The 18,469-nt window shown below is 47.9% G+C and overlaps 1 protein-coding gene across 3 annotated transcripts in view; it reads right to left on the bottom strand.

Annotated features, from left to right (window-relative positions):
- CORO2B (coronin 2B) overlaps positions 1-18,469 on the bottom strand; it is a 148,258-nt gene that overhangs the window by 66,509 nt on the left and 63,280 nt on the right. For all 3 annotated transcript variants that reach the window (XM_027553061.1, XM_027553063.1, XM_027553062.1), the window contains one exon: positions 4,661-4,861. In XM_027553061.1, the coding sequence (XP_027408862.1) occupies positions 4,661-4,861 (201 nt within the window). The remainder of the gene's footprint in view (positions 1-4,660; positions 4,862-18,469) is intronic.

Raw genomic sequence — 18,469 nt, 5'->3', positions numbered from 1 at the left:
ACAAAATACGTAAAGGGAGGGCTGACCTGAGTCCCTACTCTGGGCTGTTTGTCTTCTGAAACCTCAGGGCTCCCTCTTTACATCAACCAATTGTTTTTATTTCTTTTTTCCCCCTAAAGTATGAAACATTGTGCTCATCTAAGATAAATTTAGAAGACATAGTTAAGGAATAAGAAAAAAAATGAAAGAGCACTCATGACGCCAATACTCAGAAATAACCACTTTTAAACCCGTAGGTGTATATAGAAAGAGAAGTCGCTCAGTTGTTTCCAACTCTTTGCAACCTCATGGACTGTAGCCCGCCAGGCTCCTCTGTCCATGGGATACTCCAGTATTCTTGCCTGGAGTATGGGCAAGATCTTGCCTGGGATCTTCCCGACCCAGGAATTGAACCCAGATCTCCCGCATTGCAGGCAGGCTCTTTACCGTCTGAGCCACCAGAGAAGCTTAAAAAAGTGAAAGTAGCTCAGTTGTGTCCAACTCTTTGCAACCTCATGTAGCCCGCCAGGCTCCTCTGTCCATGGAATTCTCCAGCCATTCTGGAGAGGATAGCCATTCTCTTCTTCAGGGGATCTTCCCAACCTGGAGATCGAACCCAGGTCTCCGCATTTCGATTGGATTCTTTACCATCTGAGCCACCAGAGAAGCTCATATATTTTCCCAGTCTTTTCCAAAAAGGTAGATTGCTACATAGATATCATTTAATGGGATTAATTAGATTTTACCTTTTTTTTTCCAGCTAGCAGTAGGTGATAAAATTTTCTTATTAAATATTCTACTGCACTGGTGGTTCTTGAAGTGTGGTCTGGGGACCCCTGGGGATCCCTAAGACTTTTTCAGGTAGTCTGTTGGGTTAAAACTATTTTCATAATAATAGGAGACATTATTTGCCTTTTCACTATTGTTCTCTCAGGTAAGTATACAGTGAAGTTTTCCAGAGTCGTATGATGTTTGATATCTCAGCAGGCTGAATGTAGAAGCAGATATTCAAATTCAGCCACCTTTTATTAAGCCAGATTAATTTAGAGAGATTTGCAAAAATGTAGAACAATGTAATTCTCAATTTTTTTAATATAATAATTTTTCATAAAATAGTTTTCTGTGAGGATGTGAAATGGGTTTATTATTAGGCAAATAAATACATATTTTTTATTTTCCTACATTTTTATTTTGAATATGCTAAATATTTTTTTAAAATTTTATTTATATGCTCATCATTTATCTTTGGCTGTACTGGGTCTTCACTGCTGCGGGCTTTCTCTAGTTTCGGTGAGCAGGGGCTACTCTCTACCTGCGGTGTGCAGGCTTCTCACTGCTGCGGCTTCTCTTGTGACGGAGCACGGGCTCTGGGTATTCGGGCTTCAGTCGCTGCGGCGCATGGGTCCAGTAGCTGCAGCTCACAGGCTCTAAGGCACAGGCTCAATATTTGTGGCACACGGGCTTAGTCACTCTGAGGCATGTGGGATCTTCCTGGACCAGGGATCGAACCCATGTCTCCTGCATTGGCAGGTGGATTTTTTATCATCAGGGAAGCCCCCTGAATATGCTAAATATTAATGGGTATATGGCTATGTAAGCAAAAGCTCTTTGGGGTCCTCAATAATGTTTAAGAGCATAAGGTGATTCTGAGGCTAAACACGTGAGAACAAGTCCTCTACGTCAGCACCTTTGGTGACTGTGTGGCGCCCCTGTGTGTGGATGGCCCCGAATTTGCTCGCCCATTTCTTTATTGATGGATCTGCAGGTTGCTTCCAATCTTCACTGTTATAAAAGTGCCACAGAAATCCTTGAGTACCTGGGACTTCTCTGGCAGTCCAGTGGTTAAGACTGTGCTTCTATAGCAGGGGCAGGGGTTCGATCCCTGGTGGGAGAACTCAGATCTCACACACGACATGCCATGTGCAGTGTGGCCCCAAACCCCACTACCACCAATGGAAAGCAGGTGGCAACCCACTCAAGTACTCTTGCTCCCATAGACAGATGTAGCCTGGCGGGCTACAGTCCACTAAACAAACAAACAAAAAAACCAAAAACCCCCAACACCACCCCGCTTCAAAAAGCAGATCGAGTACCTATATAGAGTGAGAACTTCCTGAAATGAAAGAAAACAAGAGAAACCAACTGGAAGACTGAGCCATCTCTATTAGTCTATTATTAAATTAAACAAAATGTATCACAGGATATGAACAAATAAGGTTGAAAGACCATGTACACTGAACATACATGCATGTGTACAGATACATATGTTTCCAAAGACAGAAACTTATGCTCTATAAAGAACTCTTTTCCCCCTTGCTGTCCATGAAGTGTTTACAGAAGCTGACCATATTCTAGAGCAGAGTTACAGACAACATGAAAGTCTTTGGTACCATTACAAAAATGGAGAGGAGTTTAGAAACTTCAAAGCAATTTGAGAGAGAAATTTCATTTCTCTAGAAAATAATTTTAAAAAATGATGCGTGCAAAAAAAATGAGTACAAAAATGCCGTAAACTTTAAAAAATATATATGCTTGAGAGTATTTCTGTAGAATACATTCTAGAAGTGGAATCACTGGGCCAATGGACACATGTTTAAATGTTACTAGATATTGTCAAGTTACCTCTGTTTACACCTCACCAAGAGTAAGATGTTAGATCATCAAATACTCAGAGCATATTTGAGTGCCTGCCCTCACATCTTTGGCAACACCAAAGATTATGACTCTTTTAAATCTTTTTCTACTTAGTAGGCTAAAAGATATATTCTATCTTCTATAAATTGCTTATTCATAGCCTTTGCCCATTTTCTATTGGGTCCTCTTATTGATTTTTCTTAACTCTTTATATATATGTGTGTGTGTATATATATATATATATCTCCTGGACATGCAACTTTTGTCTGTTATATATTGCAAATATTGTACTCAATTATGCAAATATTGTACTCAATTATGTTGCCTGCCTTTTAATTTTGCTTACATGTCTCACTAGAGTACAAAAATTACCTTTAAAATATTATTATAAATTTATTCTAATCTACTAATCATTTCCTTTATGGTTTTATGGATTCTTAACTAGCTTAGGAAGCCTTTCCCTGTCTTATGATTTTAAAAATACTCTCCATTTCCCTCTAATACCCTTGCAGCTTTTCTCTTTCTTTTTCAATGTTTAGATTTTCAATCCATCTGGAATTAATTTTTGTTTTGTTATGGTGTGAGGCATTGACTGTTGACCTTTGCAAACCATGTAGTGGAGTATGGCAGGGTGTCAGCAATGGACTTGAGCCCCAGTAAGAACCAGCCCATGTGTTTCTAGTGACCTGCAAGCCTGCCTACTGCAGCTGGAGGTGAGCTGGTCCCTGTGTGGACAAATATCTGAGCCCATCTGGCTCAGGAGGGGAGACAAGCTACATTTCAGAATCCTTCCTAATGGGATAGAGCTGCTGTGAGCATCTGCAAAGTCGACAGGGAGAGTGATAACACTTCCAAGAAAGTACCAGAACATCTTTATCTGGTTGTTTGGTTCTCAAAGAGCTTTCTGCCCATCACCCTCTCAATGCCAACATCACTATGGAAGTGGAAGGGGATTTGAGGGGTCCAATTTACTGTTACAGGAAAATAAGGTGCAGAGAGGTTAAGTGACACGCCCAAGGTCACACTCCTGGTGAGCGACAGAGACCAACCAGCACTTAGATGTCCTGCCCCCAAGCCCACAGCTCCTCAGCCAGCTCCATGAGCCAGGCTCCGTGTCACTGTCACTGTGGCTTCCCTCTTCCATGGAAGGGAGGGTCTGGCCTAAGGCATTCCCAAATCTGAGCCCCCACCACTGTGGGCAGGTGAGACTGGAAAAACCCATCCTCCACCACCAGCTGACAGAGGCTTTACGGTCCCAAGGATTCCTTGGGCACGGTACCTCCTTCTCTCCCCAAGCGTTTGGCGGAGGATGGGAGAGGAGATGAGTCAGGCCGGGGAGGGAGAGCTCAGCCATAAACAAGCGGGACTGACAGCAAGCGCTTTCCCCGAGGCACGAGGCACGTGACCTCCCACAGGCCTCCGGGGACTTCGCCTGAATGGCAGAGCTTCAAAATTTCATGATTTAGGCTGTGCAGATTGAATTTGCTAGATTCATGAAGGCGGCCACAGAAGAGAAGAAGCTTTTAGAGCGGAGGTGGGGGATGAGAGAGAAGGTAAATTATTCCTAGTCCCTCAGTGAAGAGATTGAAATGTTATTTTTAATGGGTGTGTCATTTTTGCAGATCCCTGCCCGATGTGGCTATGCTGGATCTTTAGCCTCTCCAGCTCCAGAACTAAAGGACACTCAGGAAAGACAATCGTAGAGCCAGATCTAGCCTGGAGATCAGATGATCCAATCTCTCAGGGTCAGTGGAAAGCCCAGAAACCTCAAAGCAAGTGACTTGTCCAAGTTGGGGGTTCTGGGAACAGATCTCAGTCCGCCTAGAGAAACGTGTCCTTTCCTGGATGTTCCTCAGGTCCCCCAGCTGCACCTGTTCTGGTGATTCTTGGGGATAACTTTGGGGAATGTGCAGCCACTGGACACATGATGAAAAAGTAAAAGGTGGGGGGCAGGGAGATATAGGGCAACAGGCCCAAGAATGACCAAGCAGGGTTTCTCTCTGTCCTGGGGCAGCAGCCAGGCCTAAGGAGGTGTGGGGGAGCCTACCTGTTCCAGGGGGATGACGAGGAAGGAGCCACCCCCCGCGCTCTCGGTGACGATGGCCAGGAAGCGGGCGTTGACGGCACAGAAATGGTTATCATGCACATTCTTGGTGATGGGGATGCCGTCAAAGCAGTGCTCCCGGTTGGCCACCTTCCCATAGACGTTCCGGAACTTGGAGCTGCGGTACTGCGGACGCCAGGACATCTGTAAGAGGCCAAGAGAGACACGGGTCAGGCCAGACTGTCCCTGAGGAGCTGAGCTGGGCACGGGCGGGAGGGAAGCGGCTCTCGAGAATTTAGGAGGTGAGGAAAGCCCGGTGCCTGCCCTCGGGAGGCAAAGGGAAGGGACCTCCAAGAACCAGACACCTGGCCCTGTGCAGGAGGACTTACTCTTTCAATAAATTCCCGCAAGAGCAAAGACTGGCACGAGGGCACTCACCCATTTCTTCGTTCAGTATACCCGCCCACACCACCTTTCAGAAAGGATGGGGGAGCCTTTCACTTCCAAGGGATGTGCCATGTGATAGAGCCGACCATCCATCCAAAACATGTCTGGGCTGCCTCCCGCGTGTCAGAAATTGTGCTTAATTTAGTGCGGGACGTGCAGACAGAGGAGGCTGGGTGTTCGCAGAGACACAGAACACTTCTGATGATGAAGGGTGGGGGAGGAAGATGGCCCCACTATGTGCCACAAGGCAAATAACCCCCCTTGATTGTCTCTAGGGCTCCTAACCCACAAGTACACCCCAGAAATCTCAGTCCTATACATCATCATCAGGCCCAGAGAGGTTAAGTGACTTGTCCAAAGCCACACAGCTAATGAGTAGAGGGCCATGGACACAAGTCTCCTGACTAGAAATCTGAGACTCTGCTATGCCAGATTACTCTTTGGAGCAAGGTTTCTCCATGTGTGACCCACGGGTCACTTGTATTAAAAATTTTCCGGGATGGGGGAGGTTTCTAAGCCTCCCATATCATTTGTTAGAAATGCTGATTCCTGGGTCCCAATCCAGACCTACTGAATACAATATATTGGGAATGGGGCCCAGACACAGGTATTTTGATCCAGCTTTCCTGCCCCAGTGAGACAGAAGTGCACTGAAGTTTGAGAGCCCTTGTTCTAGAGAATGGAATGGCACCCCTCCTCACCCTTCCTGTCCACCATCCACGAGACAGAGCCCGACTGACCAACCAGCTGGCCCCTACTGCATGCATGTCCTGTGCTAGGCACTGCAGAGAACACAGATGCGCAAGGACGGATGCGCAGGTGAAGGACAGGATGGGCAGCCTGACCGCGGAGTTCAGCTTTGCTGTAGGATGGCGCCTCCTATCGGAAACCCTACAAATGGGCGCCATGGCAGGTGGAGCCCAAGTGGGTGCTCTCCTGGCAGAGAGGCATCCAAGCTCAAAGTACCCAGCTGGGGTCTGGCATTCAGTAGGAGCTCAATGAGTGTTTTATAAATGTGAACATGCGGGCTTCTCTGGTGGCTCAGTGGTAAAGAATCCGCCTGCCAATGCAGGAGACATGGGTTCAATCCCTAGTCCGGGAAGATCCCACATACTGCAGAGCAACTAACCCAGGGAGCCGCAATTACTGAAGTCTGCACACTCTAGAGCCCGTGCCCAGCAACAGGAGACGCCACTGCAGTGAGAAGCCCGTACGCCACAATGAAGAGTAGGCCCTACTCGCCACAACTGGAGAAAAGCCTGCACAGCAACAAAGACCCAGCACAGCCAAAAATAAATGTTTAAAATTGTAAAAAAAAAAAAAAAAAAAGTGAACATGTTTCTGAACTGGCTCTGCCATTATCTGCCATCATCCACCCCCTTCTCTTCCTGTCCAGTCTCCCGATATGCCTTGAGTCTCCCAACCCATCTCAGGACAGAAATTTCTTCAGATGAAATTCCCAAGGGGATGGAAGGCAAAAGGAAAGAACCGCCACAGAATCAGGAAACCAACCCTGGGAATTTGCCTGAAAACAGAACTTTGCATTGGATTTAAATAAAGCCAGGAGCTCAGACACAAAGGCCTCTTTATTGAAGGAAGAAGTTCAGATCCAATGAGGAGAATCCCAGGGATTCTTCAGGCAAAGCCTCTTCCTGCCAGCTCTCTGTCCTCTACTCCCTCAGGCCACTGCCCTCCTCTCCACTCCTCCCCACCTCCCAGCCTCTGCCTACACTGTACCCCTTCCCACCTGCCTTCTCTTCTCTCTGCTGAGTTCTGCCCACGACTGTTCATGACAAAGTCCTGCTGGGAGCCAAGCACACTTCCTGGCTATGTGATCTTAGGCAAGCCCCTTGACCTGATCCTCAACAGGATTACATCAGTGATGCCCTGATTGCAGTCCCAGGTGGTCACTCATGTTCCTTTACATGAGATGAAGTTTTTAATTTTACTAGCCAGGTGTTTATTTTTATTTATTTATTTTTTACAGATGTTTTTAATGTGGGCCACTTTTTTTAAAAAGTTTTTTTTTTTTATTGAATTTGTTATAATATTGCTTTTGTTTTATGTTTTGTTTTTTTTGGCTTCGAGGCATCTTAGCTCCCCAACCTGGGATCGAACCCGTACCCTTTGCATTGGAGGCAAAGGCTTAACCACTGGACTGCTGGGGAAGTCCATCATGTGTTTATTTTAATTTGTATTAGAAAAAACATGTAACTTATATGCCAAATCCGTGATTTCACAGATATTAGTGCTAAGAAAGCTAAGTTTAAAAATAATGAATTAATTCAAAGAAAAATACAGTATGAAAAATATAGTATGGATGGTACATGGCCCTGGCAGAAATTTTGTCTGATATTGAGTACTGGCAATCACTCTGTCTCTTTCAGGTAGAACATTCTAGATTCCATAGTCCTCCCAAAGAGAAAGGAGCCTGCTCATTCCAATCTCCTGTTCCTTGTAGGCACAGATCTGGTCTGGAAGGCCTTTGCCCTTTTCTCTGCCCTGTCCAACCTTCAAGGCCTGACTTGAATCTCACTTTCAAAAGTCCAGCAGAGAGAACCTCTGTTGGGATCAGCCCCAGCCTGCATCCAGGGAAAAGCAGAGAGCATCTTGCAGCAAGCCTGGCACTGCTTCTCCCCCATCAGTTGGTAGACTGGGGCTGATCTCTCCACAGGACCTTCGGAAGGATTAGGGGAAGGAGGCCAGGGGGCCCTTATCACTGGACCTGTACCTTCACCCCGCATGAAGCCACAGTGAGCATGCCTGACCGAGTGCTGGACTGGGAGTCTGCATTTCTGGATTTTCACTCCCCATTCTAACTCCTGCTAGCCTCGGAAAAACAATTTGCCTCCTTGAGATGTTCTAAAACAAGAACCATAGTTTCTGACTTTATGTGGTTACTTTAAGACTCAAAATGAGATATGTAGATACAAGATCCCATCCAAGATAAGATCGCACCACCGCTCCTGTGGGCCCAGTCGACTGAGAGGAGTCTGGAAAGCATCAGACACAAACCCTGAGTTCAAATATCTTAGGAGCCTTTGGAGGAGATGAAACCAACGCTTGAAAAGTAGTGAGAGGCCAGGGAAGCAGAGGGCACTGGGGTCGGCTTCCTGGACGTGGGGGCATCTGCCAGCGTGGGACACTGAGAGAGCCCAAGGCACTGTCCACAGTCCCTCGGGAGGTGGGAGTTAACGACGTCCTTGTGGTATGGAATGGGAAACAGACCCAGCCCAGGTCGGCCAGTAAACACGCACGGGATCCACTGGGACCTGTTCTGACTCTGCAGACCTGATTATGTTTTTTCCAACTTCTTATCATAAAATACTTCAGAAAACAAAAATAGTTGAAAGCATGGTCCAGGAATCACCCACCACCTAGGTTCATACACATTAGCATTTTGTCACAATCCCTTTCTCTCTGTGTGCCTGTCTTTCTTCCTTCCTTTTTTTTTTTCCAGTTTTGTGGAATTTGTTGAAACGAAGCTGCCAGCATCATGACTCCTGTCCCCTTATTACATCAGCCTGCATTTCCTACAAAGGAGGACAGTTTCCTACATGAGCATATCATCATTACCATATCTAAGAAAATTAACAATTCCTCAATACCATCTAACACCCAGCCAATATTCAAAATTCTTCAAAATACCTTTTACAGGGACTTCCCCAGTAGTCCAGTGGTTAAGAGTCCATGCTCGCACTGCAGGAGGCAAGAGTTTGACCCCTGGTCAGGAAACTAAGATCCCACATGCCATGCTGTATGGCCTAAAAAACCAAAGAAATTCCTTTTACAGCTATTCCATATTTTGAACCAGGATTGGGAACTGTGTTGTTCCTATGTATTTCATTTGGTTGTGATCTCTCTTTTGCCTCCTTTAAATCTAGAACACTCCCATTACTTTTTTTTCTTTAATTTAAAGTGACACTGACTTTTTAAACACACCAAGTCAGTTGTCTCAGAAAACGTCCTCGTGAGGGACGTTCCCGGTGGTCCAGTGGTTTGGACTTCACCTTCTAGCACAGGAATGAGGGTTTCATCTCTGGGCAAGAAGATCCCAGATGCCTTGGGGCTAAAAAACCAAACCATAAAACAGAAGCAATGTTGCAACAAATTCAACAAAGACATTAAAACACAGAAGAAGAAGAAAATGTCCTAGTGATTTGTCTCATGTTGCTTTGTGGTCTCTTCAAAGCCATTCTTGGATTCCCTATAAAGCTGAGGAGTCAAACATAAAGCTTTGATACAATTCACATTAAAGATGTCCCTGTTATTAATCTCTGGCTTGGGTGAGGGTGAGCATATAGAGGAAGGGACAGAGGGAACTTGAGGGCACGCACCTGGCTGAGCTGGTGGCAGTGAGGGCGGCTGGCTAGTGCCAAGCTGTTCTGGAGGGTAGTGAACAGACAGCTGGAGGACCTGGGAGGCCGGATCAGGCACTGGCAGACACTGCAGGCCAAAGCGGAGCATCTGGAGGCCCCAGAGGTCTGACCGCTCCACCCGCGCTCACCAAGGGGCTGACTTCATTCTGAGGTCAGATGCAGGGGTGTGCAGGCAGGCAACAGCAAAGCCTCCTCCCGCTGCTGCAGAGAGAGGAGGCCATGCTGAGGCTGGCACTGAAGGAGACACCCAGACCTCAAAGGGAAATCAGTGTGGCAGCTAAGAGGTCCCCTGAAACTCTAGCCCTTTGCCCTTTGCCCCTAGCCCTGAAGCTCAGCCCAGATCCTGGTGGATTCCCCAAAGCTAGTTCCAGTGAGGGCAGGGCACACACACTCTCTCTGAATCTTCCAGGAGCAATTAGCACAAGACTGAGATACACTGGAGCTCCCTAAGAGGAAGGATTTCCTTAATGGTGAGAGCTGCCTAAAATGGAAAAAGAAGGTATCATGACAGGTAATGAGCCTCCCATCTCTGGGAGGATTCAAGGTTCAGGTAGATGACCTCTGATTAAGGGCAACGTGGAAGGGAGATGGGACTAGATGGCCTTCCAGCACCCCCCAAATAGACCTTGTGTTGCACCAGAGAGGAGGGCTGGGTCAGAGAGTCCCAGGTCAGAGGCCACCCTGGCCAGTGACATTCCTTCTCTGTAACACAGGGATTCCAATGTCTCCCAGCTGGGTTGCTGTGACACAGAATGACAACGGTTTTCGTGGCATTTGGCATCTCCCCCAGGCCTCCTCACATTGCTGATTAGTGCAGAGTCACTTATGTTAAGGTATGAATATTTTCTCTCTCCCAGTATTAGACTGTAGGTTATGCGATCATCCTAGTCCTTCTGGGCCCTGCAGAGCCCCTCCCCGCCCAGGCCTGGCCCTGGACTCCTGCTTAGCAGGAGTCTTCTGGTCACCCTGTTGAAAGATCTCTTGGTTCAGTGGGAGGGCAAGGGCCAAGTGCAGGCACACTTGCCCGGTTCCTTGGATGCAATGGGATGAACCTCACTCCAGGGCTGTGACTTCAGTTTATTGAGATTTTGAATTTTCAGCTCATACCCCCCACTCCTGGCCACAGGATGAGCGGCCTGGTCCTTATGCTCAGCCCGTGAGGGCTCTGGGCCCAAGCCCTTCTTTGTGGTGTCTGTCCTTTTGGTCACACAGCCCTATCTCCTCTGGGCTTCTTGTCACCAGGATGCCAAGGTCTCTTGAACTCAGTACAGCGCTCAAGACGGGGCTTAACGAGTCTCTTGCCATGGATAGCACAGTATCAGCAAGGCGACCAGTTCCATGACCCTCCCCGGACACCACCTCCACATCTCCTCATTTGCCCCCAGGTATAGCTGTCCAGGGGGCAGAGCTGGACGGGTACTACAATCCCATTGAAAGTATCTGGTGCATATGTGACTAATTCAAGGCTCAGGGAGGTTAAGAGGCTGTCCCAAAGTCATAAGCTGTGAAAGCCACAGAGCCGGGCCCTCTCTCAAGAACTTCTGACTCTTAAAAAGACATGAGTCACCTCAGGTCCTGGTTCCATCACTTAACGGCAAAATCCTTCTGGTCAAGTTTCTAAACTGACCTAAACCTCTGCTTCTGTAGCCGTAAGACAGAAACAGCTCTGTTATTTGCCCAGTAAGTTATAATAAGAATTAAATGAGATAATTGGATAGAGTGCTTGAGGTAAAAAAGGAACTTCCGACAGTTTACTGTTCTTTCCGAGGTAATACCCACCTTCTCCTTTTTTGGCCTCTCCACCCAAGCTATTAATTACTCCTCCCTGCATTTTTCATACAATGCAGGGCATTATATAAAAATGTAAAGAAACTGTAGGGGGCAGAGTTTGGGGCAATGCCCCAAAGGTTTCTATCTTGGCTGTTATTTGTTAGCTGTGTGACTTCAGACTAGTTACTCAACCTCTCTGAGCATCAGTTTCTTTATCTGCAAAGTGCAAATAATATCATCCAAATCACTGAATGCAATGATGTGACCAAATGCTAAGTGCCTGGCAAGGTGTCTGGCATGGAGTGGGGTGACGCTTATCACACGCTAGTCCTACCCTCTCCCTTCTCCTGTAAGGGAGAGACTCTGACCTTAATTAAGTGTTCACTTGGGGAGGCCAGGCTCTGGCAGGAGAAGGAGGGGGCTGGGCTGGGCCCAGGGTCAGGAGGAGGGAGGGAAAAGCTCTGGCCTCCAGATGTGCATGGTTGCCGGGCCTGCTCCCTGGTGGCCTCTCCCTGGGCCCAGGGCCATCCTGGTCTCCCTCTGAGAGGGGAGGGCCCGGAAGGAGGAAGTATTCATTTTGCAGCTGAACGGTTCTTATAGCCTCTTAAGAAATAGAGGCAGGCTTTTTTCTCCTCTGAGATAATTGTTATGAACACTCCACATGGAGACAAACTGTATCCTGTCCTCCAATCCCCAAAATGATGCATTTTGGCCAGTGGGTGAACTTTCTAGATGACAATGGCTAAAATTCAGTCCTTTAACTGGAACACACAAAAAAATACATGGAGGTAGTTTTTGTTCTCATCTCTAACTAGGGTGGGGTGGGGAGCTCACGGCTACATCCTCAGGGAGAGTTGTCAGCCGGGGAGCACAGGAGGCCTCAGGATCTGCCCTGGTGGCCACTGGATACTTGTTCCCATGGGGCAGCCCATCAGGACCTGTGGGAGAGCCACTCCCTATCCCTGTGCCATCAGAGAAAGGATGATATTTTCAGTCTTCTCTGGGTCATCACCCATGTGACCTGGAGTAAGGCACCTTCCTTCTCCAGGCTCGCTGTCCGTTTCAATGAAATGTGGATATCAGCCACACCTACATCTTGAAATCCCTATCAGGATGGAACACCAGGGACAGAGGCTTTGCAGAAGGTGCGCCACTCTAATCAACGACAGACATGATCATCAATATCTCTGCTGAATTCTCCCACAACATTCTGGGTTCACAAGCCATCGCTGGTCAGCTGGTCCTCCTCCATCTCTGAGCCAGCTTTGCTTTCCAGAGCCCAGGACTGGACACATGGGAGGAACACAGCCCATGTTCTCAGACTGGAGGGAGCAGAAGTGGATCATCCCAGGCCTTGAGAAGCTTGTCAGGTCAGGTAGGAATTACTGGTGGACTCTTCTCTTCCATTTTCTCCTCTGTGAAATGAAAAGCTAGGATCTTTTTTAAGCAGAAGAACACTTTCTCTAAATAAAATATGACTCAGAACTCCAAAATTTAAAATGGGCAAAGCTGGAACTGTTTGCATCCAAATCTATCAGGAAACTGGGAGCACCTTCCAGCAATGGTCCTGGGACTGCACCGTGGAACCCAATTTGAGAACCTCTGGTGTGAGGGAAGCGGCCAGAAACCCGCATTTCAGCTGGCTTGGCCACTAACCTACTAGGGACCCTCTAGTAGATCCCTGCTTCTTCCTCTACAGGAGATGGCCCCCCTCCCAGCTCTGGCATTTAATAGTCTTACTGGGTTCTCGCTGGCTTCCAGGTCTTCTGAAAAGATCTTGAAACCACTCAAGAAATTTCTAGCATGAAGAAGCTGGAACACAAGTGTTCTCGCTTAAATGCTTTCTTTCTGAATCTGCTCAGTATGAGCCTCCAGGGATCCAGGAGTCCCTCAAGGGTCTGCTTCTGGATTCTCTGCACCCCACAGCACAGGCAATCTCAGCAGGGGTGCAGGACAGCGAAGGCTGACCCACTGCCATACGGAACAGCAGAGATTACCGATCATTCCCATCACTGCAAACAGTTCCATCGCACGGCGCTAGGAGAATATCAATTAGCTCACAGAAGTCACATCCTAGAAGAAGAGACTCCAACAGAACCTCCACACCAGGGAGTTCCGGCTGGGGGGCACAGGGACCACAGAAGGCCAGGATCTGGAGCCACCGCACTGACTTTCTCTCCATCCCTAGCAAATTCGGAATTCTTAGGTTCCAGGCCAACTCTCAGAGCCTCTTGGGCAAACCCCTCAATCTTCTCAACCATGAAAAGAGGCTTCCTCCCCTGTCATGCTCCACCCTGCCTGCCTCACACCATCAGGGAGCAGATCAAAGTCAAGCGGGAATGAACTCGGTTGGGATGGCGCCTTCTCCACAGACTACAGATGGAAGATTCAGATCAAACATCCACGGATGCTGCACTCTGCCCATCACCCAACACAAGTCCAGCCAGATATGGAGTCTATTCTGGGAGCAGGCTTCTGCCCCGAATCCCGGCAGCCTTTCCTGATCTGCTGAGCAGGACTGGTGGACATGTGAACAGAAGGCTGCCAGTCTCCTCTGCGCCAAGCTCTTCAGGAGAGCTTCCCATCTCCCCTGAGATGACTCCTGAGCTGGGAAGTTGCCAGATTCTGAAGTCCCCAGATTCTGTCCTGGGCTCCCCTTTTTCTAGCTCATCAGACTAATAACAATAGCTTACGTTTATTAAGGGTGGACTGTGACCCAAACATTTTACAATCATTACATCCCATAATCCTTATAATAACCCCAAGGTATAGATACAATTATTATCTCTATTTACAGATGCAACTAAGTTTGTCCAAGGTCACTTAAGTGGAGGAACTGAGATCTGAACTCAGACCTGACACAAGGGTCTCTTGTTCGTTGTTCAGTCCCTAAGTCGTGTCTGACTCTCTGCAACCCCATGGACTACAGCACACCACGCTTCCCTGTCCTCCACTACTTCCCAGAGTTTGCTCAAACTCATGTCCATTGAGTCGGTGATGCCATCCAATCATCTCACCCTCTGTCACTCGATTCTCCTCTTGCCCTCAATCCTTCCCAGCATCAGGATCTTTTCCAATGAGTCAGCTGTTCACATCAGGTGGCCCAAGTATTGGAGCTTCAGCTTCAGCATCAATCCTCCCAATGAATATTCAGGATTGATTTCCTTTAGGATTGACTGGTTTGATCTCCTTGCTGTCCACGGGACTCTCAAGTCTTCACCAGCACCACAGTTCTAAAGCATCAGTTCTTTGGTAGTCAGCCTTCTTGAGTGACTTTCTTGACTACTTCTCAGTAGTGACATGACTCCTGGAAAAACAATAGCTTTGACTATATAGGCCTTTGTCGGCAAAGTGATGTCTCTGCTTTTTAATACACTGTCTAGGTTTGTCAGAGCTTTTCTTCCAAGGGGCAAGCATCTTTTAATTTCACGGCTGCAGTCACTGTCCATAATAATTTTGGAGCCCAAGAAAATAAAATCTGTCACTGGTCTGGTCTCTTACTTTACGTGTTTGCTCCCCAACCACGCTGGATGTTACTGAGAGCAGCAACTGTGTCTTATCCTTCGTCCTCTTTGCTGGGCTTACCTTTATGCTTAATATAGTACTGATGAATGTTTACTAAATATGTGAATGAGTACAGAAACAAGAGGACAGGAAGAAGGAAGAGTGACCCTGTCTCTTCCCCTTAAAGCCTCTAAAAGCCCCCAGATCCGAAAACTTGACTATCTCCTTATGGGGATCTGCAGGCTGATTCCAACTTGTAATATCCAACCTGGGCAGAAAGCAAGGAGAAGGAAGTATCTGCCTCCCTATGAACTCAACTTGTCTTACATGTGGTCCTGACACAAAAAGGCTTTCATAGAACCACAGCCTGCCAGTGCAGAAGAGGACCCTTGGGTCCACTAAAATCTAGCTTCTCATTTCACAGACTGAGGCCCAGAAAAAGGAAGTGACTTGTCCAAGGTCACACAGCAAGGTCACCTGATGACCAATCTACACACTGTAAGCCTACTTGTGGGAAGGTGGGGGGTAAACGGATGTGGGGGGTGCGGTTAAGGGGACTGGATATGGTGCTGCCATCTCTCCCCTGCAGGCAGCCCTGGAGGGAGTGTCTGGGGTGGGCAGGCCCCATCCAAGGAAGCACCCACCCTCTCCTGGGGTTCTGAGTTCTATATTCCTCTGCTCAGGGATGGAGGGGGTGGTGGAGCTCAAAGCACAGACCCAACAGATGGTTTCTATTTGCAGCCGCTGCGCCTGGTCTGTGCCAGACTCCTGACCTATTTTGAGGAACTGAGGGCCCCGCTGGCTCAGGGATGGCCTCCCACTCGCACCCCTTAACCCATGATTTGGCAAGAGATCAGATGGGTGGTTCAGGGCCAATGGAGATGGGGAGTGGAGGAGGAAAACTTTTGAAAATGAGGCTGGGGTGGAGGCCTGCAAGCTTGAACTCCAGAGCATGGATCCTCAAAGTGTCACCTGGGGTGTCTGTGGAAATTCAGGTTCCTGGGCCCCCCGGCAGGCCTGCAGGATCACGCTCTCAGGGAGTGGGCCAGGGACTCTACATTTGAATGAAGCTTCCAGGTGATTCCTGTTTTTGTAGTGTACTGTCTGTGGGCCAACAGCACTGGCATCGTGTGGGAGCTGGTTAGAAATGCAGAATCCCAGGCCCCACCCAGGACTGAAGCAGAATCTGCATGCTTCAGAATCACCCTCGCAGGCTTGTTAAAACACAGATCACTGGGCCTCACCTGATTCAGGAAGTCTGGGGGTCTGGGAATATGCACTTCTAACAGGTTGTCTGGTGATAATGAAGCTACTTAAGTCCCTGTGCTGCAGTACAAGGGGCACTGTGCCCTTTGGGCATCTGTAAAATGGACATAATTCATATCTTTTTTTTTCCCAACGCAGTGTGAGGCACCAATAGAATAATAACATGTGTGAAAGTGTTTTGTGAATACTTTGTGAATTATTATTTTTAAATAGTAAAGACTATGTAAATTATATCAATTTGTACTTCATGAAGTGTTGTAGATGATCTCACTGGCTTTGACAGTCACCCTGACTTACAGCAAGTCAAAGAGCCATGCATTCCTCGAGGGCTTTATTCTGCATCCCAGGATTATCCAGCACAGCACTAGGCAGGCGATAACTGCTCAATAAGGACTGGTGGAATTCAACCCAAGACGGCTGGTTCACTCTCTTTCCAATCTCTACTTCTCACATCCTCTCCTTAGAGGCCCTCTGGTCCCTTGTTAGGTGAGACTTTCATTTTTTTAAAGGTTATTTGATAGTTGGGGCTAAAGGGGGAGCTTTAAGGAGACTCCAGGCCCAGTTGCCCCCCGCCCAGGCTCCTCTCCTGTGAAATGTCCTGACTCTCGGATGAGTTGGGATCCCATGCTGAGAGCACCTGGCCCATCCCCTGGCACCTGGTGGGTGTGTCCTCCAGGCAGAGGTTCTTTGCCAGCAGGATCTGATCACCCAGCTAACTCCAAGCCAGGGCACTGCGGGGCTTGTATGTCTACGCGCAGACCTAGCATGGGCTGATGCTGCTCCCTGTCAACAAAACCTCCTAAAATGATCTGTCAATGTGCTCTTTGGGAAAGGAACAATTGGAGCTGTCCACAGGCGTAACACCATGGGCTTCCCCAGAGCCCTGCAGAGGAGCCCTTCTGCTTGATCCCTGTAAGCAGGAGGCTCTCAGACTGTCTACCTCATAGACCAGGACCATAGCTTCCTGTTGCCTGGAAATGCAGAGAAAGATGGGCTGACAAACAGTCCCTGGGGGAACATGTAATGTGGCCTGGGCCTTCTCCTTCCCAAGAGATCATTTATCTAAACTGCATCCAGAGGGCAGGATCTCTGTCAGTGAATAGAGGAAGCTGGCCCATCTCTCAGTGCCTCAAATGAGAAAGGAAAGGGGCGAACCCTTTACATTCCTCTCAGTCATCTTGGGCATAAGACAGGGCAGTGAGCACACAGCAGGCCACATGCAGAGAGCTTACTTGAGGAGACTCTGCACTGTCCTCCAAGGGATGTGTGTGTGTGTGTGTGTGTGTGTGTGTGTGTGTGTGTGCGTGTGCGAGTGTGTGTGTGCGTGTGTGTGTGCATAAGAGTCACTATTTCCTCTAAGATGCTGGGAACAATTCAAGGGTCAGAGACTGAGGGTCAGAGACTAGAGCAGAAACTTTTTGATTAAATTTCACATTGTTGCTGCTGTTTAATCACTAAGTTATGTCCCATTCTTTGCGACCCCATGGACTATATCCCAACAAGCTCCTTTCTCTATGGCATTTTCCAGGCAGACACTGGAGTGGGTTGCCATTTCCTTCTCCAGAGGATCTTCCTGACCCAGGGATAGAACCCAAGTCTCCTGCATAGGCAGGTGGATTCTTTACTGCTGAGTCAACAGGGAAGTCCAAATTTAACATTATTGAGAAAATAAAGTGGCTTTTGTTTGAAAAAACCCTCTGACCAATGACTGTCTTATGATGTTCTGTGCTAGCATGCTAAGTCGCTTCAGTCATGTCCAACTCTGCGACTCTATGAACTGTATAGCCTGCCAGGCTCCTCTGTCCATGGGGATTCTCCAAGCAAGAATACTGCAGTGGGTTGCCATTTCCTCCTCCAGAGGATCTTCCTGACCCAGGGATCGAACCCTTGTCTCTTATGTCTCCTGCACTGGCAGGCGAATTCTTTACCAGGTATGATGTTCTACCTGTCACCAACCGGCTTACAAAAAGAATCCCGGAGTTAATTTAGGACCCACCAAGGAAGGAAGGCTCCATTTGGATCTTTGGCCAGTTCCCCCAGCACAGCACTTGTTCCCCAAACTCACAAGGGACACAGCTCCTTCTAGGTGGCTCCTGGTGGTCCCAGGGGACCTCCAGCTCAGCTCTAGAGCTCTGCCCAGTAGGAGGGACCCACACTCAGTGGTGACAGCCTGCGGGTTTAAATGTGAGCTCCATGAGGCAGTGGCTGGTTACAGAGAGAAGGGCGTGGGGAGGAGGACAGAGAGAAGTGTGAAGAGCACCATTTTTTCTTTCTAAATATGTCACTGTGTTTTACTCCTTAGTACTTTCTAACCTCAACCTTCCCTCTCTTCCTCCTCAGGGCATCTGTTCACCCAGAGGATTAGGATTGTTCAAACAGCAATCTGAACAACTCAGCTTCTAACATCCACTACAGGATCTGCAGCTACACAATAGTCTTAAGCTCC

The sequence above is a fragment of the Bos indicus x Bos taurus genome, chromosome 10 (assembly GCF_003369695.1).
Source record: "Bos indicus x Bos taurus breed Angus x Brahman F1 hybrid chromosome 10, Bos_hybrid_MaternalHap_v2.0, whole genome shotgun sequence".
Taxonomy (NCBI): domain Eukaryota; kingdom Metazoa; phylum Chordata; class Mammalia; order Artiodactyla; family Bovidae; genus Bos; species Bos indicus x Bos taurus.
The sequence above is the reverse complement of the archived record's forward strand: the minus strand, read 5'-3'. Positions and strand labels throughout refer to the sequence as shown.